Source organism: Nesoenas mayeri (assembly GCF_963082525.1).
Source record: "Nesoenas mayeri genome assembly, chromosome: 2".
NCBI classification, from domain to species: Eukaryota; Metazoa; Chordata; class Aves; order Columbiformes; family Columbidae; genus Nesoenas; species Nesoenas mayeri.
The window spans coordinates 82,164,718-82,185,349 of NC_137543.1; the positions used below are offsets into that span (position 1 = coordinate 82,164,718).

Sequence of the window (20,632 nt, forward strand, 5' to 3'; positions counted from 1 at the left end):
GAAGGATTTCATGATCCACTTTCAAACATCAAGAGTACCAGCACATGAGCAATCCTACTTATCATAGAATCATAGAATCATTTCAGATGGAAAAGGATCTCAGAATCATTGAGTCCAACTGTAACCTAACTGAACTCTAGCACTAAACCATGTCCCTAAGAACCTCATCTAAACACCTTTTAAACACCTCCAGGGATGGGGAATTAACCACTTCCCTGGGCAGCCTATTCCAATGCCTGACAACCCTTTCTGTGAAGAATTCTTTTCTAATATCCAATCTAAACCTCCCCTGGCGTAACTTGAGGCCATTTCCTCTTGTCCAACCACTTGCTACTTGGGAGAAGAGACCAACACCTTCCATGCTACAATCTCCTTTCAGGTAGTTGTAGAAAGCATCTACTCACTGGTGGGATCGTTTCTAAAGCAGAAAAGGCCCTGAGTCTGTGTAAACACTGCTCTGCAGTAGCTATAACATCCCCGAATTATCAACACCTTCTCCAGTACAAATGTGAATCATAGCCCCATACTAGCTACTCTAAAGAAAATGTACTCTGCCTCAACCAAAACCAGCATGCAGGTATGCCACACAAAAACACACAATGTGACAAAACGATATAAGTAAAAAAATAAATATATTGTTATATTTTATTGTTTAAACATTTGTATCTGATAAGTAGCTAACTAGCATAACCAAGTGCCCTGTCACACACAGGGAAAATGGTGTTCTGATATCTCATTAAAAATTGCTTACTGTTTTTCCATGGATTTTCTACAAATATTTTTTTTTTTTTCTTCTAAATTTTACTTCTCAAGCTCTTGGTGTTTGAGCATTGCAGGAGGAAGGCAGGAAACAGTTTCTCCACATATTTTTTAAAAGGATTACCTGCAGTGGACACTTTCACAAGTGTTTCTCATGCTATAAATAGAAAAAAAGAATAAAATTCTTCAGTTCTGTTAGTATTGTTGATTCCGTATGTCCAAGTTTTTTTTTTCCTTGCTTTTATTAGATGGTTACAGAAAGCAACTTCAGGTGAGGAAAAAAAAAAAGTCAAAATGGTACTATACTTCAAGGTTATCTCTTGGGCTAGGCATCTAGGTTTCTATATGCTTCAGAAAGGTAAGTTGGAGCAGCCAATTTATTAGCAAAACACAGAGAAGGTATCAGCTTGTACCTGACAAGACCTACTTGGAGCATCTTCAGGCCCAGTTCTAAGAAGCATTTAAAGACCGGCCTACATTTATTCTTAACTAATCAAGCACAATCTTATTGTAAAATAGGTATTTCAGTTTTCCCATGTACTTACATTTCCTCTGCTGCTTAGCATTTGAAATAGAGGTTTCACTCTGCTCTTGACAAGAGTTTTCTAGAGCTATTACCTAAGTGACTTGTCAAATCAATATGTTGTTTCATATAGTCTGAGCCATGGAAGGGCTTTCTTCTCTCCCTAACCATCAAGACAGAATTATATCACCTCTGTCAGCTTGGGCTGCAGAGCACTATCTTCCAGATAAGTGAGAATTCAGACAAATCCCTGTGCTCAGTATCTGCTATTGAATATCTCTAGTCAGCAGACAGTTTCATTAAGTCATGTTTCATTAAGTCACTGTGACTTAATGAAAATGACTACATATGTTATTAAGTACTTTCAGTCACTTCCTCTGGACCGAGCTCAACTGAAGTAAGTAATCTAAATAATTTAATTTAAGTCACTACAATTGAAATTATATAAATTACTCCTAGAAAGTAAAATAAAGGACTTACCGATTGTGGAACATTACTGAAAGCAATAATCATTCTTTGGTGAGGTAAATTCCACAAACCTGAAAAAGATAAACTGAATTTCTGTCTTCAAATTTTTCTTTCTAAGAAGTGAAGAGTAACGTCTTGCAGTACTGTATTTGAAACATTTGCATGTATTTCATTTGTCATTGCCAATCTTTCATAGAATATATTTTCCATAATTTAAGACTAAGAAATAAAATCGAGCTAAGAAATGTTAGTTTATTTATATATACAAAAGAACGCTAAATACAAATAGCAGCAAAAAGAGGATATAACAAGTCCAGAGTCTTTCGCCTTCTTCTCTTTATATGTTCATTCTTTCACAGAAAGCAGGCATGTGAGTTACATACTGTAGAAGAATGGGAGAAAATATACTAAAAGTTTTAATACTATGCTTTGTTTTTTCCTTATTAAGTTCATAGTCTGATTTCTGCTGATGTCAGTTTGCAGAACATCAAGTTGATGTTTGTTCATTTTGAATCATCTTATGTAAACCCAAACTATAATTCTACACCTGTACTGCTATGTCATGTATTTTTTGGTCAGATATTTCTACTATGACAGTTCAGATGTAATCAGAAATGCAGCAAGACTCATAACTGGAAAAGTAGTGAATGCACAGGGGGATAAAGATCAAACTTCAAAGTAACCCAAAGAGGATAAAGCAGCAGGGGTTGAAGGCAATGAGAACATTCTGAATAATATTAACTGCATTGTCCTTACTTCACTGACTATGAAAAGAAAATGAACTCCAAATTAAAAATGGAACTATTTAATGGAGACATGTGACCAAATAATATAAGACATTCTGTTAAGGCATATTTATTTTTGATATTTCTCAATATGGTCCCATTTCCTTCCCATATACCTCCATAGCTTCAGAGAAAGAAGGGGTTTAATTTCTGCTTCTTGAATTATCCCTGCTGAGAGATGTATATGGTAGAAAAACACACATTTGACTAGTAAATGCACTATATTCAATATTTGAGAACAATTAATCACCTCTAACACTACTACACATAGCAGGAGAGCACTAGGTTTCATTTCTGAATACTGGATTAACACTAACCACTCATCTAGCCGGACAGTCAGTATTAATACATTCCTTCTCTTTCTTCATGAGTTCGCAGTACACAGGGAAGTAACCAGGACAGCAGAAAAAGTGACATGCCTGCAAAAGGTGACATGTATCATAGAGGATAACATCTTCACATAGTAATGTAATTTTTTTTTAAATACAGTTTAGGCCAAACTTTGTCATCGTCACTGACACCAATCAGTGTTAATGTCCGTATGAAAGAAAAAAGTAAGTATTACACAAAAGTGTGCAGAATTAAAGGAAATACAACAATTACAATAGTTAAAAATCTGAGGGAAACAATAAAATATGCGTGTATACATGCATGTGATATGTAATAAAAAAAAAAAAAAAGGAAGAACAAGCTATATCTATGCAGTTTGGAAAATTAGAACTGAGGGAATGGTGATTTGAGGATCTATTAAATTTACAATATAACAGTAAGAAAATAAGTTTGATCAAACTGGAATAGTAACCTTTTATAACACTGGCATAATCTGATTTCTCAGCAAAACACATAGGAATAGACCAAGTCAGGTTACTACCTCAGATGTTAATCAAGCACTATCAGGGAATCCCTGAGCCACATGTGATTTCTCTGTATTAAGCAAAATACACTTTATTATTTTTTTGTGAATTTGTCCATCCTCTTTTTCAGCCTATGTAAACTCAGAGCCTCCGTGCCTATCTCAGCTACCCATCATGTGAAGAACCACCTCCATTTTTTAAATTTTCATCCTGACTCCTGCTAGTTTGATGTGATGTCCCTTACTTCTTGTACTGAAAGTGACAGTCAATAATTTATCCCTCTCCAGAATATCCACGTTGCTAGTAATTGTTATCATGTTCCTCCACTCACACCTGAGCTGTCTGTCTATAACCAGTCATAGTTACTACGCATATGCAGTTAGGTCCCTAATGCCGTTGAGTTTACAAGAGGTTAGGAGCTTAAATACAGATAATGGTTTTAGCATAAATCACAGAATAGCTGAGGTTGGAAGACACCTCTGGAGATCATCTGCTCCAAACTCTCTGCTTACAGCAGGGTCAGTTAGAGCAGTTTGCTCAGGGAAAAAGCCAGTTGGGTTTTGAATATCTCTAAGGATGGATACACTATAGCTTCTCCAGGCAACATGATCCAATGCTTGGTCATTCTGACAGTGAAGAAGCTTTTTTCTTATGTTTTAATGGAATTTCCTGCATTTCAATTTTTGCCTGTTGCCTCTTGTCCTCTCACAGGGCACCACTAAGAAGAGTCTTGCTCCATCTTCTTTAGTCTATCAGGTATTTATATACATTAATAAGATGTCCCTGAGCCCTGACAAGCATTTTGGCACCTCAGCAGTGAAAGTAAGACAGAAATAAGATTATCTGGGGATTTTAGTTGCAATCTGAAGTTGAATAAAGGAATATTATCAATTAAATAAATAGAACAAACAAACAAAGAAAAACAAATAAATATCAAACAAACAGAAAAAAAAAAGGACAACAAAACAACAAACAAATGGGAACTTATCTTAGTTTTGTTCAAAATAGTAATTGTTGCTTATGTTCTGACAACTTTTCTGTTTCTTGATTTAAATAAGAGGAAAGAAATAAGGTTATTGTAGATTTGCCACTATAAGAAGGTTGTGAAGGGGTGTAATATAAGCTTTGATTTTCATTCGCACTTAAATGTCACTTCAATAGGGTTGTTATTATTAGGGGTCATTACATTAGTTGTTTTCATGAAGGTTTGTAAAGATCAAAAATATTTCTACACACACAAGATTTGAAAGTCTATGTTAATAATAGTAATAAAAATAATAGTAATAATAATAACGACAACAACTAATAATAAAATAACTGCAAAGAATTTACAATGCCAAATCTCAGCAAGTAAAATCCAGTCACTAATGTCATATGAAATGGCTGTAACCCAGTGGATTATTATATTTTCTTCCTGTATTTATTTAATAGAGATTGATTATTTTGTAGAGACACAGTCTTAAGAACTCTTTCATAACAATAATGGAGGTAAATTTAAAATTAATATAGCATCTGCAGAAACACATTTTTTACTACTGTGAAGGATCAGTTGTGTTTATGTGGATATGAACATCTTATTCTTAAAGGCAAGAATACATTCAAGGTAGTCTCTAGAATAATATTATCAGTAATTTGTTGAGTCATTTATTACTCTTTACTCCATAGTTAACTCTGCTTCCATCACCTAGAGTAAATTCTAAGTAACTGTGATTTTTTTTTTAACACCAAAAAGTAACGGAAATTTATAAAATAAGTAAAATACATGAAAGTATAAAATATACGAGCATATCTTTGTGCAAGAGACATAATCTACTGTTATTGCTTTCGAAATCCTTGCTATTTGACTCACTGACAATATTGCAAACCTGCATTTCATATTTCTGTGTGAATGTTAGCAGTCTTTTCCGTTCTGACCCTACTGAGAAATGGTCTGAACTTTCCTAACTAGTGGCATTTTCAGCTTTCTTGTGAGGGAAGACATTTTCCTTCTTCCTTGAAATTCCTTTCAAATGTATTATAAATTTGTCTTCAATTCTGTATGTCTGCAACATAAGCTTGTGAGCTAGATTTCCTTAGATATTTTCCCTTCTTACTGAATGTTTTGTATTTAGACATTTATTTCAGGGCCTCTACAGTTTGTCACGACTAATTAAGTTAAAATGTGGATTTGTTTGTGCCAATGAAGTGTCTTGATGCCTTTATGTGCAGAAGTCATTTTACAGAATGTCTTGTGGTTTGCAAGGGGAGGAATGTTGAGACATTTAAGATGCTGCTAGGTGTTTGTGGACCAGTATCTTAGATTTAGAAACTTATACAGAAGTATTTTTCTCAATTCTATCCCTTCTTTGGCTGTTAAGCCTTATCTTAGCTTCCTGTCACTCTGACAGAATTTGAGGTTCTTTTCACAATTGAGAGAAAACAGACACCCCCTTTAACATCTTGATTGTGCAAGGGTTTGTAGAGATTTTTTTGAAGATATGGAACTTAAAAACTGAAAAAGTTATCTGATACAATTTACAAATGCACTGAGGCTCCTTAATCCCATTGACTTCATGTCAACTGAGACATCTTGCATATTTTAAATCTTGTAAATTTTAAATTTGTCTAACTACATTTTAAAAAATACGATGTTAAAAACCTGTCAAGCATCTTTTAGAAAGAGAGTGAAAGAACATGGAATGAAACACAAATTTCCCGAATCTCAGGTTATGCATAAATGAAAAACAATTCTTTCCCTTAATTGTATAGAGCTGTTTACAAAAAAATGCCCCCGTTATGTTAAAAAAAGGTCTTAAAATATTTTACTTATGATTTTATAGGGCAATTATTAGTAATTACATGTAATTAAAAAATATATTTCTGGAGGTTTATTGATAGGGTGATAGAAACAGCCCCATTACAAACCTCTTAAATGTCAAAAATATGCACTTGATACTCAATTTGGTATTAATTTAACATACAACAACTCAGTCTTAAATACAAATTGTGTGTAGCAGCATGTTTAACACCACATTTTCTGTCTACCCATTTTGGAAGTCAGGCTCCCATACAGAGGGTCCTGCTTAGAGCAAATGGCAACCTAATCTAGAGACCTAATGTTCACCCAGCATGCACTACAAATCCAATTTTCTCAGGAGTATCATGATAGGTGATGTCAAGAAGTCAAACACTGTTCTCACTTATGTTAACTTTACTAGAGAAATACATACAAAGGACTCATATGGTTTCTAAGAGTAGAGTTTGGCTACAGAATTGCACATATGTAAATGAGCAGTGTTAGATGCTTATTTTAGCTGTGGCAGCAGGGTAGGAAGCATTTGTATAGAGATGCTGTATGAGGAAGCATTGCTAGAGTACCTTAACTAGTGTGAATTTTGTATGAATAAAACCTATGTTATAATGAGTAGCATTTTTTTTCCAAAGCTCTGTTTTAGGCCCACTCTGCAGTATCAAGTTGCCTTTGCTATGCAGTGAAGATGTACAAAAATTAAAAACATCACGCTGCCACTTCATCTGCTTCCCTGTCCTGTGAGAAGAGAGCTTTTGTTGGCTTAGTTTGTCTTTCAGGGAACATAGCATGCTTTTGCTGATAGTGAAAAAAAAAGGGCAAACCTTTCTTATTAACATATGTTGTGTCTCCTCCTCAGCACTCTGCTGGTAGAATCTGTACCAGTTGTGCTTTTAATGAAGCCCTGTCCAATTATACTAAACAATCCAAAACTCATTTAAACTAAAAGCCTTTTAAAGTCACATTGGAAGATTGATTTATACAAGTTTGATATATCTTTACATTTCCCCAAAAGAGTAGAGTGAACATTACATGTGTTAGTATCAGACTTTTGAGCTAACTATATCTGATAGTTATTAATTCTAGTGGTACAAAAAGCAAGCTGTAGACCTGAGGTGAAAAAAATACTTTTGATTCATCAACAGCTTGGGCTGACCTTATCAGTGCCATTAATCATGAGTAGAACTCAAGGAGATTGTACATCACTGCAGAGATTTTAGAAGGAGACTATAAGAATATATGCACTTCAGGGGCCATAAACCCTTGTCTTACAAAATGTCGATGTCTTAATTAATCAGAAAAATTCACATGAAAGAGGCATAATGCCTTGTGCATATCTGTGATTCTGTTAGCTACACAGCTACATTTATGCATGGGTATGTACATAAAGTGTGGACAAACATACTTTTTCATATTTTTATTCTGACTCTGTTAATTTTTGGCAAGAACAAAATTAATAAGTTTTCCATCCTCAAAAGGCTTTCTAAAATGTTTGATGTGGGTCTGACAGTGCAATATTAATACAATGATATGTTGAACTATAGCAGATGGCCAGTTGAAAAATAACTATATCTATATCTCTAATATGTATGCCTATAGTACCTACAGAATAACAATCTAATTGCAAAGAAAAATGATGTGGAGTTCTTTACACATACCCTTTTAGTAATACATACAAGGGGAAAAAATGTCTTGGTACTAAAAATACAATAATACTCTTAAAATCCCTCTTCATTTTGTTCTAATATTGGTCTCATTTTAAAAGAAGAGGGGGAGCCAAGGGAAATTTCCTTCACATAAAGGAATAGTTGCTTTCATCTTTTTATTATTTTGAAAAAAATGTAACATTTGCATTAACATTTTAAATATTCATTGCTGTATGCTAAGACTTTTCCTTTTTAATTTGGGCTTTACATCTTCAGAGTGAACAATAACATTTTAAATTTAAATTTTCAGTGAAATTTTGGAAGAAGAAATACAACGTCTTGACATAGTGTTTTCTTCTTTTAAAAAATCAAACATCACCCTCAAACACAACGTATACCCTTCCCTCCTCCCCCCCTTAGTTTTAGTCATTAAATATTCTTCATGAAGTGATCTTCATTTTTGTTCTAAAAGAAGACGGCATGTTGCTATTGCTCCTTGTCTTAAAGTTCTTGTCCAATTTACCATTCAGTTTTGTAACACCATCACAGCAGACTTTTTACAACTTAAATGATAAAAGTTTCAATAGGCACTTTAGTGGAATTACGAAAAAGCTACCACTCTTCCACCATGATGCCAAAAAGCTATCTTCCTTCTAAGTCAGGTCAGTAAACCTATAGGCCTGCGCTTGCCTCAGTGTAATTCCAGAGTAACAAAATAACAATAAAAACTGTGTATATTACAGGATTTCTCTTTCCTTCGCAGATCAAATCAAACTGACAGTAAGATAAATGCAGTAACTTGCTGAAAACAGTTGCTGTCTTTTATAATCAAAGGAATCCTGTCCTATTGTAAAGCTTAGGTTTATCTTTTAAATTTGTTGTTGGTTTACTTTTAATTTCACTGTTGTAGTTGTACTTAAGTGACTTTGTCAGGATTATAACTTTCCTCTTCTCCAAACATGTCTGCCAAGATCTTGAAGCGAGGTCCCCAGTCATTCAGATAGTCATAATCCTGATCTGCTTCTGTAGTAAGGGAGTCTATAGAGCTGAGAGACTCTGCAACAGATCCATTTCCTTCATAAGCATAAGTTGCCAAGGAGTCATAAGGAGGTGCAGTTGGGTCTACATCATTTTCCTGCAGCCTTTGATTAATGAAATTTCTTATGTCTGTGTTATCTTCCACTGGTGGCCTCTGACGTGGAAAGAGCAAGGTGTCTGGTTTTATATCCCTGCGTATTTTATTATCTTCAATCACTTTAGGATTCCTTAGAGCACCTATGTCGAAAGCCTGGGTGTCCTCTTCTCCACCTCCTTCATCATCATAATGGATAACATTATCTCTGATGTCTTCTTTAGAGGTCATCAGGGTGTCTTTTTTCTTCTGCCTCCGTAGTGCTACATACAGTACTACAATGACTGTAATGAGAGAAAACTGAAGTTAAGACATGCATGGAAATAATTCAGTACTCTGACGATATGTCACTAAATCTTCCTTTGAAAGATGCAAGCAATCAAAAGGACATTTTTTCTTAGAAGATATACTCTCACTATTCTTCTAAAAATAGCGGTGCTCTAGCCAATGAAAAGTCGTTTGCTGTTGGATGTATAATTGCTTAGTGCTTGCTGTGCTGCTGAAGGAAGTAACAAATTATTTTTCTACTGTCCTGCTTTGTGAACAAATAGAATTGAACAGAGCTTCAGCTTTTTAGTTTGGAGAGACAGAAAAAAAAAAAAAAAAAAAGACAAAAAAAAATAATTTGGAATCTGTGAAATGGAGAAAAAATGTTTCTACTTCAGCTTTTTATAGAGGACGCTTTGGCCTCTTCAGGAAGGCACTTTGAAAGAATCCATGTGATATTGTTCTGGAGAGAAAAAGGGTCCAGGAGAGAAGGTTGATTTTCAGGTAACCCCTCCTCCAAGCTCAACAGTGGTCCATCCCAGTGAGCAGAAAATCAAGCAAAAACAACAGGAAACCTGCATAGATGAATAAAGAGCTCCTGACTAAACACAGAGGTAAAAAAGTAGCATATAATTAGGGTGAAATCAGTGTGCTCAGCTCACTCTCTGAAATGCCGGTACACCAATGCATGCAGCATGGGGAATAAGCAGAAGGAGTTAGAAACCTGTGTTCGGTCAGGAGAGTATGATCTGGTGTCAATTACAGAAACATGGTGGGACAGCTCACATGACTGATATGTGGTCATGGATGGCTATGTCCTTTTCAGGAAAGACAGGCCAGCCAGGCATGGTGGTAGAGTTGCTCTTTACGTGAGAGAGCAACTACAATGTATTGAGTAGTGTCCAGGCATGGATGAGGAGTGAATTGAGAGTCTATGGGTGAAAATTAAGAGGCAGGCTGGCAGGGGTTATACTGTTGTGGGCGTCTATTACAGGCCACCAGATCAAGATGAGGAAGTTGATGAAAACTTCTACAAGCAGCTGAGAGCAGCCTCACAGTCACAGACCCTGGTTGTTGTGGGGGATTTTAACTTCCCTGATGTTTGTTGGAAGGACTACTCAGCCAGCCAGCCACAGTCTAGGAGGTTCCTCCAGTGCCTTGGCGATAACTTTCTGATGCAAATGGTGGAGGAGCCAAGTAGGAGGGGTGCACTGCTGGGTGTTATCCTCACTAAAAACAAGAGTCTGGTTGAAGAAGTAAAGCTTGAGGGCTACCTTGGTTGCAGCGACCATGAAATGGTGGAGTTCAGGATCTCGTGTGGCAGGAATAGAATATCAAGCAGAATTACAACCCTGGACTTCAGCAGGGCAAACTTGGGCCATTTCAAACAATTGCTAGGGGAAATCCCACAGGCAAGGCTGCTTGAAGATAAAGGGGCTCAAGATAGTCGGTTATTGTTCAGGGACTGCTTCCACCAGACTCAAGATCAGAGCATCCTGACACATAGAATGTCAAGGAAGGGAGCCAGGAGACCTGCGTGGTTAATCAGGAACTGCTGGGTAAGCTCAAGTGGAAGATGAGAGTTTATAGATCATGGAAGGAGGGGCTGGCCACTTAGGAAGAATATAAGGCTGTTGTCAGAGGGTGTAGGGAGGTAATTAGGAAAGCTAAGGCGTCCTTAGAATTAAACCTGTCAAGAGGAGTCAAGGACAACAGAAAGAGCTTCTTTAAATACATGGCAGATAAAACTAACACCAGAGGCAATGTAGACCCACTGATGAATGAGGTGGGTGCCTTGGTGACAGAAGATACAGAGAAGGCAGAGTTGTCTCCTCTGCTGGAGTCTGTCCTGAGGCGTCCCATACTGCTGAGGCCCCAGAGGAAGTCAGGACAATGGAAGAGTTTGCCTTAGTTGTTGAGGACTGGGTTAGGGAGCAATTAGGCAATCCGGAGAACCATGGGTCCAGATGGGATGCACCCATGGGTGCTGAGGGAGCTGGTTGAGGTCATTGCTGAGGTCAAGACTCTCCAACGTCTTTACCAAGTCTTGGGAAATGGGAGAGGTACCTGAGGAATTCAGGAAAGCAAATGTCAATCCAGTCTTCACAAAGGGCAAGAAGGAGGACCCGGGTAACTATAGACTGGTCAGCCACACCTCCATCCCTGGGAAACTGATGAAACAGCTTATCCTTGGTGCCATCTCAAGGCATACCAAGGATAAGAGGGTCATTAATGGCAGTCAACATGGCTTCACCAAGGGGAAGTCATGCTTGACCAACCTCATTGTCTTTTATGAGGACATAACGAGGTGTATAGATGATGGCAGAGCAATGGATGATTTCAGTAAAGCATTTGACAGTCTCCCACAGCATCCTTAGAGGTAAACTGAGGGAGTGCAGTCTGGACGATCCAGTAGTGAAGTGGACTGAGAACTGGCTGAAGGAGAGAAGCCAGAGAGTCGTGGTCAATGGGGCGGAGTCTAGTTGGAGGTCCATATCTAGTGAAGTGCCTCAGGGGGTCAGTATTGGGGCCTGTATAATTCAATATATTCATCAGTGATTTGGATGAGGGAATAGAATGTACTGTCAGCAAGTTTGCTGATGACACCAAGCTGGGAGGAGTGGATGACATGCCAGAAGGCTGTGCTGCCATCCAGTGAGACCTGGACAGGCTAGAGAGTTGGCCAGGTAAAAAATTAATGAAACATAACAAGGGCAAGTGTAGAGTCTTGCATCTGGGTAGGAACAACCTCAGGTTCCAGTATAGGTTGGGAAATGACCTTTTAAAGAGCAGTGTAGGGGAAAGGGACCTGGGGGTCCTGGTGGACAGTAGGATGACCATGAGTCAGCACTGTGCCCTTGTGGCCAGGAAGGTCAATGGCATCCTGGGCTGTATTAGAAAGGGGGTGGTTAGTAGGTTGAGAGAGGTTCTCCCTCCCCTCTACCCTGCCATGATGAGATCACATCTGGAATACTGTGTCTATTTCTGGGCCTCTCAGTTCAAGAAGAACAGGGAACTGCTGGAGAGGGTCCAGTGCAAGGCAACAAAAATGATTAAGGGAGTGGAACATTTCCCTTATGAGGAAAGGCTGAGGGAGCTCTGTCTCTTTAGCTTGGAGAAGAGGAGAATAAGGGGTGACCTTATCAATGTTTACAAATATATAAAGTGTGAGTGTCACGAGCATGGGTTCAAACTGGAACACAAGAGGTTCCACTTAAATTTGAGAAGAAACTTCTTCATGGCAAGGGTGACAGAACACTGGAACAGGCTGCCCAGGGGGGTCATGGAGTCTCCTACTCTGGAGACATTCAAAACCCACCTGGACACATTCCTGTGTAGCCTCATCTAAGTGTTCCTGCTCTGGCAGGGGAATTGGACTAGATGATCTTTTGAGGTCCCATCCAATCCCTAACATTCTGTGATTCTGTGAATCTGTAATTGGTGAAAACAGAGACAGGTGGTCCAGGAGAAATATACAGTGGCTATCAGAACATTCAGGGATGAGGTTAGGAAAGTTAAAGTCCATCTGACACTGAATCTCATGATGGATGTGAATGGCAACTAGAAGCTCCTGTACAAGTACAATCATATGACTGGTGGATGGAGGGGGAAAAGTGCATTATTTTTGTCCTAATTTCAGCAAAGATGTTAATGTTGTCTTCCATAACAACCTTTTCAGAAAAACTGAAAAGACGTGTACTAGACAAGTAGATGGTGAGGTGAATTGCCAAGCTGGCAAAACTACCAGTCTGTAAAGGTTGTGAACAACAGCCCAAAGATCAGTGGGAGGCCAGTCACTAATTATGTACTCCAGGGGTTGAGTGCACCTTCAGCAGATGTGCAGGCAATACAAAACAGGGGTTGTGCTGACTTTCAAAGGGACGTCACTAGGCTGGAGGAATGGGCCAACAGGAGCCCCATCAAGTTAAACAAAGAGAAACGTCAAGTCTTGTACATAGAGAGGAATAAATGCATCCTGTGGATGCGGTTGGTTGACCGACTGTCTGGACACTAGTTTGATAGAAAAGGACCTAGGGTACTTGTGGAAATGAAGTATTTGATGCTGCATTAGGAAGAGCATTGTCAGAAAGTCTAGTGACCTGATCATTCCCCTCTGTTCAGTCCTGGTCTCAAACACTTGGAGTTCTGGGTCCAGTTCTGGGCTCCTTAGTAAAGACAGACATGGACTTCCTGGAGTGAGCCCAGTGCAGAGCCACAAAAATGATTAAGGGATTGGAACATCAGCCATATGAGGAGAGGCTGAGAGAGCTGCAACTCTTCAACCTTGAGAAGTCTTAGGGGCATCTTATCAATATGTATAAATGCCTGGTGGATAGAAGTAAAGAAGATGGAGACAAACTGTTCTTAGTGGTGCCTTGTGACAGGACAAGAGGTAATGAGCATAGATTGTAATGCAGGAAATTCAATTAGAACATAAGAAAAAAGCTTTTTCTACTGTCAGAATGATCAAACATTGGATCATGTTACCCAGAAAAGTTGTGAGATAAGTTCTTGGAGATATTGAAAAAACAACTGTATACTGAGTAATCTGCTCTAATTGACCCTGCTGTAAGCAGAGAGGTTGGACTAGATGATCTTCAGAGGTGCCTTCCAACTGTGATTTTGTCATTCTTTATAATACAAAATGTTACAAACTGGTTTTATTCCAAATGGCAAGTCAGTGACAATCAGCTTGTGTTGGTTTTGTTTGTTTGTTTTTTCAATAGTTTGTCTTTGGAGATGTATTTCATTGAATACAAAATCTGCATGTGGTAAACTGACTTTTAGGTTATTTTTAGTTCCCTAACTGCCTTTGGTAGAAATGGCAGTGTTCTAAGTTCTGTTGTTGAAATAACACAATAATGGACATAGGAGTTGCCATGACTATAAATTGATGAACAGGCTTGTGTGGCCTAAAATAACTCCTGATTCTGGCAACAGGTTGACCGTCTTTTGTGTAGAGATGAGTTCAACAAGAACAACTTCAACTACAGTTTTAAGGACTCTGTATCAAGCCAGATTCACAGCAAGAAATGAAAATCCAAAAGCGGTTTTAAAATTGTTCAATGGAATAGTAAGAGGAAAGTCTGAATATAAAAGAAATGCCATTCTTCTATGTTGCACACAGCACTGGAGATCTCATTATTTATACATTAGTTTCTCTGGGTAATATGGCCAGACTAACTAGAATGAAGGGCATTATTAAAGGACTAAAACTTATTTTCCAAACACAATCTCTGTAATTCAGTCTGGCATTCTGTGTGAAGTGGGAATTAAAGTACCTTCGTTAGTTTTTTATATTCCAAGAGCATCAATCAAAAACAGAGCTGGTAAAGTGTTCATTGGCATAATTATTTTTCATTGAATACACTGGGGTTGGTTTGTTTGCTTGTTTGTTTGCTTGTTTTAATAAAAAATCTGTTTATTTCAACAAACCATTAGGGAAAAAAAAAAAAAAAAAAATCACAGTTCTGTTGAAAGCCTCCATGATCACCTCACAAATTTGGGGGAAATTCAGACCGGCTATTCCTGTTTCTGCAGATCCTCTGCCATTGTAAATTACTCCTGTACAAAGAACACAAAGCTCTCAGCTGTGTAGTTCATGCTGTCCAGATTACTGAACACAAAGGTGGCAGCTTGAAAGACTTTGTTTATAGCTATGTGCTTAGGGCTTCTAGGCATTTCACTCTGTAACAGAGAACTTAGATAATCTGGAAGTCCTGACTAAAAACTGAGCTCTAATTCACTTATCTCTCAGGTGAAAATAACTTAAATTTCTTTGATCCTGAGCTTCACCCCTGACTGCTTTTACCCAGAAAACCCCTGAAAGTAAAAAAGTAGTCTCAAGGAATGGTGGTAAAGGAGAAAACATTCTTCTTGCTTCCAATAACTGGTTCTTTTGTTTTGTTCTGCTTTTAAATACTTCAGAATGCATGCTAATTCCTATTGCATGATCATTTGCCATTCTTGTTCTGATTTGAAACAACATTTTTCTCACAACATAAAATTTTTACACAGAACAGAAATTCTGACTTTTACTCACTGCTGTTCAAAAGCTATTTACGTAGTCCTGAGTCTGCAGTCATTTACTTAAGAGGTAAATTACTATACTATCGAAGTGCAAAGAGGTATCCATATGTTTCTGCAGTTCACATTGTGCCTGTGTAAGCCACAAAATTGGTTTTATTTTGTTATCACTTCATTAAGGCTATATATACAGCTGTCCTGGTTTTGTTAAAAACAAGTTTCTCTTTCAGTGAATTTTGCCTGTCAGCTAAAGCCTTCATATTAACTGTGTTTTCCTGGAGAACCAGACACATGTTTTGGTAAACCTAGCAATGTAATGCAAACTTATTGATAAGCATGGATGGACATCTCGCGAGAGGGGCAACGAGAAACTGGTGACCAGGAAACTGACCAACTGTGTATAACATTCCATTCACTTTGGGTGCCAGCTCTGCAGTTGCTGAGACTTTCAAGATTGGTTTTGTATATTTTGTATTATTTTCTCTATTCTTATTAGTAGCAGTAGTAAAACATCTTTAATTTTTTCCAACTCTCTTCTCCCTGTCCTTCTTTCCCTCCCGATCGCCTGTGCTGAGTGGGAAGGGGGGAGAGGGAGGGGCAAAAAGAGGAAAGTGGGGGACAGAGTAGGTTAACAATACATCTGCCAGGGTTTTATTGTCACCCTGCAATCTAAACCCTCGACAATAGCCTATATAAGGCCATCCTTTTGCTCAAGGTGGTATGAAGAATTACACAAAGGCTCTTACCCAGTCTTTACTGCTGTTACTGTCAGTAGGACTTGTCTACCTTAGTAATAAGTAATAATATTAATTCTTGAATAAAAGTATTTAAACAAAACTGTTTCAGAGAAAAAAAAAATATAGTTTGGATTCCAATGAAAGATGATTCTATTCAAATAATAGGAAATATGTAGGTGTTAGGAGATTCACAGTTGTGGTCAGTGCTTTGGGAAGCTTTTCTAGTAGTATAGAAGCATAAAAGTTGCCATAAGCTGCCACATATTTTCAATGGCTTTTTTTTTTAACAACAGATGAAGCTCAAAACACCATAAATTAATTCACAGGTGAACAATTAATGTATTTCACATGGTTTCATGAGAACTAACCTAGAAGTATAACAATACACAACAAGATTGCAATCAGTGCTCCTGTGCTGAGGCCTACTGGTAAGAAGATTGCTTCCACATTGCAGGACAGGATGGTACCATCAGAATCACATCTGCAAACACGGATAGTCATTGTGTTTGTGCTGCTCTGAACAGGGTAACTGCTGTCTTCTATTACCACTGGAAGAAAGTACAGCTCTTGCTGTCTTCTGTTGTAACCATTTCTTCTGGTTTCAATCCCAGCTGTGTTGTCTGTAAAACACAACACAATTATTACAGGATTTATATTGTGTGCTTCGATTCATCGTTGTAGTTTATATCACCTTTAGCAATAGGCAGCTATTCCATTTTTGAAACTCAGTGAATGACATGATTTATTTAATTACTTTGTTTTATGATTAAATAAGGTATTGTATTCTGACTGGTACAGCTATTTTTTGCAGAGCATTAAATAATATTCAATTTCTTGTAAATTTGTTAGCTTGATAGCTATAATTTCAAAGATTACATAAATAATAATTTTTTAAAAAAAGCATTACAGACATTAGATTAGGCAGGCTTTTCAGTTTTTCTTTTCTCCTTATACTCCAAGTCTGTGGTCTAAAGGACTTTGATTGCACATGGATTTATAATCAAGTCGCAATTAATTAATTTTCCTTTAAAACTGAAAATCATATACCTAGACAAAATACAAAACCCCTGCAACTTTCATGCCCCATTAAAAATAAGTACAGAAATGAACTGAATAATTTATAATCAGCACATTTTCCATCAATTAGACATTAATGTGTACAGAACTCCTAGAAGCTATGTTTTGTCATTTCTTTCCTGTAGATATTCATTTATCACTACTTTTCTTCCATCAAACAGTATAACAAGAAAATTATGGGCAGAATAAAAGAATTACATTGAAAGCAAAATCAAATTTAAATTAGCAGGGAATTAATTAGCTGATAGATCTGAATGAGCCTGCACCAGTCACCATTTTGTCATCTCATCCATGTGATTTATTGTATCTTTAGAAGAGGTCACTTGCTGTCCATGTTATGACTTTCACCCCTTCTCGGAGTTTTGTCATGTAGTAGAAAGATTAAGGGCTCTGAACTCAACAATCAAATACTTGTGTGCATCTCCAATTAAGGACAATAAAAAGGAACCTTAAATATTCAAAGCAAGATATGTTATGGTCAGACACCATAGATAAAGCACTTGACTGACAAAATGTTTGTTTCAGAAGTCCTCTTCTTAACAAACTCTGACATGGTACAGGTCTATGTCAGGTTCACTGACATTCAGATTTGAATAAGAAAAATGTGTGAGAATTGCTTGAATCAAATAAAATTCCATCTTCAGCTAGTTCTTTTTGTGATTAATCATGGAATCTTAGAATAATTTAGGTTGCAAGAGGCCCTCAAGATCATTGAGTCCAACCATAACCTAATTCTGACCCTAAACCATGTCCCTAAGAACCTCATCTACGCATCTTTTAAACACCTCCAGGGATGGTGACTCAACCACTTCCCTGGGCAGCCTGTTCCAGTGCTTCACAACCCTTTCTGTGAAGAAATTTCTCCTAAAATCTAGTCTGAACCTTCCCTGGAGAAACTTGAGGCCATTTCACCTTGTCCTGTCACTTGCTACTTGGGAGAAGAGACCAACACTCTCTGTGATACAACCTAATTTCAGGTAGGTATACCACTCTTTGGGGCCTGGACATCCAAATAATCTGCACTGTATAAAGAATTGTATAAAGCATTTTAAATCTAATTTGAAGTCATCCAGCTTAATCTCATTTCCATTCTTATTCTTATTTCTATTATTGTTCAAGGCTCTTTTGAAAATATGGACCCAGGCACGTGTTTGAACCCCATACAAAACAGTTTGGAGATGCAGCTTGAAGCTGAAACAGCTTCTGGCTCTTTGGTCTGTTGGCAATAAATTCATTTTCAGGATGTGTGTGACAGTCTGGAGAGAAGGAAAATTTTCTCTCTCTTGCATGAACACTTGCGTGTCCTCAGCAGGGAAGCAGCCCTCCAGGGAGCAGAGTGAGCCCAGCAAAGTGGAAAGAAGAAGGTAGGCAGTTCAGCTGGAAGCACTCTAGCTCTGCCAGGGCATCTCACTTGTATTCACAGCTGTGCTGTTGAAAGTGCAGTCTAGAAACATAACATTTACTTGTGTTTACATTTATAGAGGCTCCAAATGTCAACCTTGAGCTTCTGTCTTGCTTCTATCCTCATTAAATTATATTCTGAGGAAGTCTGGAACCTGGAAAAGTTTATTCTCTTGGATGTGCTATAAACGTATTACACCTGCTGTAATATCACACCACATATTATTTTTAGCTGTATGGACTAGCACTGCTTATTTGGCTTCCTGATGTGTGTAAAAACGTTAAATGACACCCTCACTTGTAAATTATTAATTGTAACACAGTGAACAACATTGTTTGCTCAAAAAATACCAAAATTCTTTTCACAAAGTACCTGCTTGGTACTAACATAATTACTGACTAAAAAAGTAACGGTGTTTCTGTTTTTAAAATGTTTCTGTAGTGAAAGTAAGGTTGTGTTATTATACCTTTAAATTTTGAACAGAGCAGAACTTCCACCTTTCTGGCAAACAAAAGGCAGAAGATATTTAAAACATTGCACAATATTTCTCTTTGGACAGATTTTTCTAATAGCTCTGTAAAATAATAAAAAATTAAGAAATATTTTATGGTTGGAAAATATTCCACAAAAGTTTTTTTTTTCTGTATTTCCTGTGTTTCAATAACTAATGTACTTCTTTCTTCTTGTTTAGTGTCAAGAAATGCTTTTAAGAGTGTGTATATTTAGGTACATTCACACACAAACTTTTATGCATGAAAAGTTATGTGTATTGGTTCCTTATTCAATTTTTTATGGGAATAATGCATTTATTTTTATACAGTAGAGAAAGTTTGTCAACAGAGTATTGAAATCCAAAATTATTTCCATGTTACCATTACTGTTTTAAAAAGGAAAATGTAATTATCTAATAATATTTGAGCAATATCCTCACCAGACTTACATGTTAAGCACACTTCACAAAAGCTGTAAATGAGAAAGGTCATTGACTTTAATTACTTTGTAGTCTTTTTAAATTTAAAGATTCTTTTGAGAAATTAAATATGTTAGAAAGACCCAAGAAGAACTGGAAGACTTATGTTTAAAACAGTAGTTCATAGTTATTTGAAAAGTTAAATCTTGGTGAAATTAAAGTATATTTTGGTAAATGAACCAAAATAAAGAAATTAAAGCTCTTACTCTAGAGAAATCTTGTCTGAAAGAACAAGGGTATTTAGAAATTTACAGTATTCATCTTATAAGACTACATAATTACCAAGATACTACCCATATGGGCCTTCAAATGTGTTGAAAAGTGAAAGGAGGGAAGTAATTAATGTAAAGTATGAGAAAACTATAAAGAGGTATCGTTTTTTTCTTTGATCAGTATATAGAGAATATTTTATTTCCTTTTAAATTATAATAAGTAGCAAAGTTCATCACGCTGAGTTTTCCAAGGAAATGCTACCAACAGCTAAGTAGGGCAACAGAAAATAACAGAAACTACAGTGCAGCATAAATGTGGAGGAAACATAAGCATTATCCAAAATTTTAAGTCCGGTGGGACACAGATGTAAAGAACTGAAATCTTGTTCAGCATAATTATAGTTAGATGTTGAAATGCCAGAACATTTATAAATACTTCTGGAGAAGATTAATGACCTAATATTCCAAGAATGAAAGTAAGGGGGCTTAAATGTGTTGCAAGGTTGTTCTTCATATAAATTGAGCTGTTTGCCTCAAGGAAATTATTTCAGTATCCTCTGATAAAATGCTGGTCTACATATTTTTGGTTTCATAATTTCCTGCTATTCATGTCTGCAATATTATGAATTATTTTGGTTTCTTTATATACTGTATTTACAAGTCATCTAGTGAAATTCTTTGCTCATCTGTAAAATGTTTTTAGCTATGTGTGACGTACCAAGATAGAAGTCACGAATAAATTTAGGCATAAACCATTTTTCGTTTGTCATCTTCACAGAAGAGCCTTATTAAAGGAGAAAATAAGCATAGTTTATTTTTCTGCTGTTTCAAATTTATTTATTCATGAACTTTCTAAACAATAGAGGTTTTAATGATTAATAGTTATCTTGTGTAATATTTTTTATGTTAGCTTTAATTTTGTACCACCTAACATTGACAAAAGTGCATGGCTTCAAAAATAATGTGAGTTGTATACTTAAGTGGT

At 36.9% G+C, this 20,632-nt stretch overlaps 1 protein-coding gene across 2 annotated transcripts in view; it reads right to left on the reverse strand.

The window, feature by feature from the left end:
- Window positions 1-8,739: 8,739 nt before the first annotated feature.
- CDH12 (cadherin 12) overlaps window positions 8,740-20,632 on the reverse strand; it is a gene marked incomplete at both ends in the record, with an annotated part of 169,988 nt that continues 158,095 nt past the window's right edge. For both annotated transcript variants that reach the window (XM_080340280.1, XM_080340279.1), the window contains 2 exons: window positions 8,740-9,239; window positions 16,355-16,606. In XM_080340280.1, coding sequence (XP_080196406.1) covers window positions 8,740-9,239; window positions 16,355-16,606 — 752 coding nt within the window. The remainder of the gene's footprint in view (window positions 9,240-16,354; window positions 16,607-20,632) is intronic.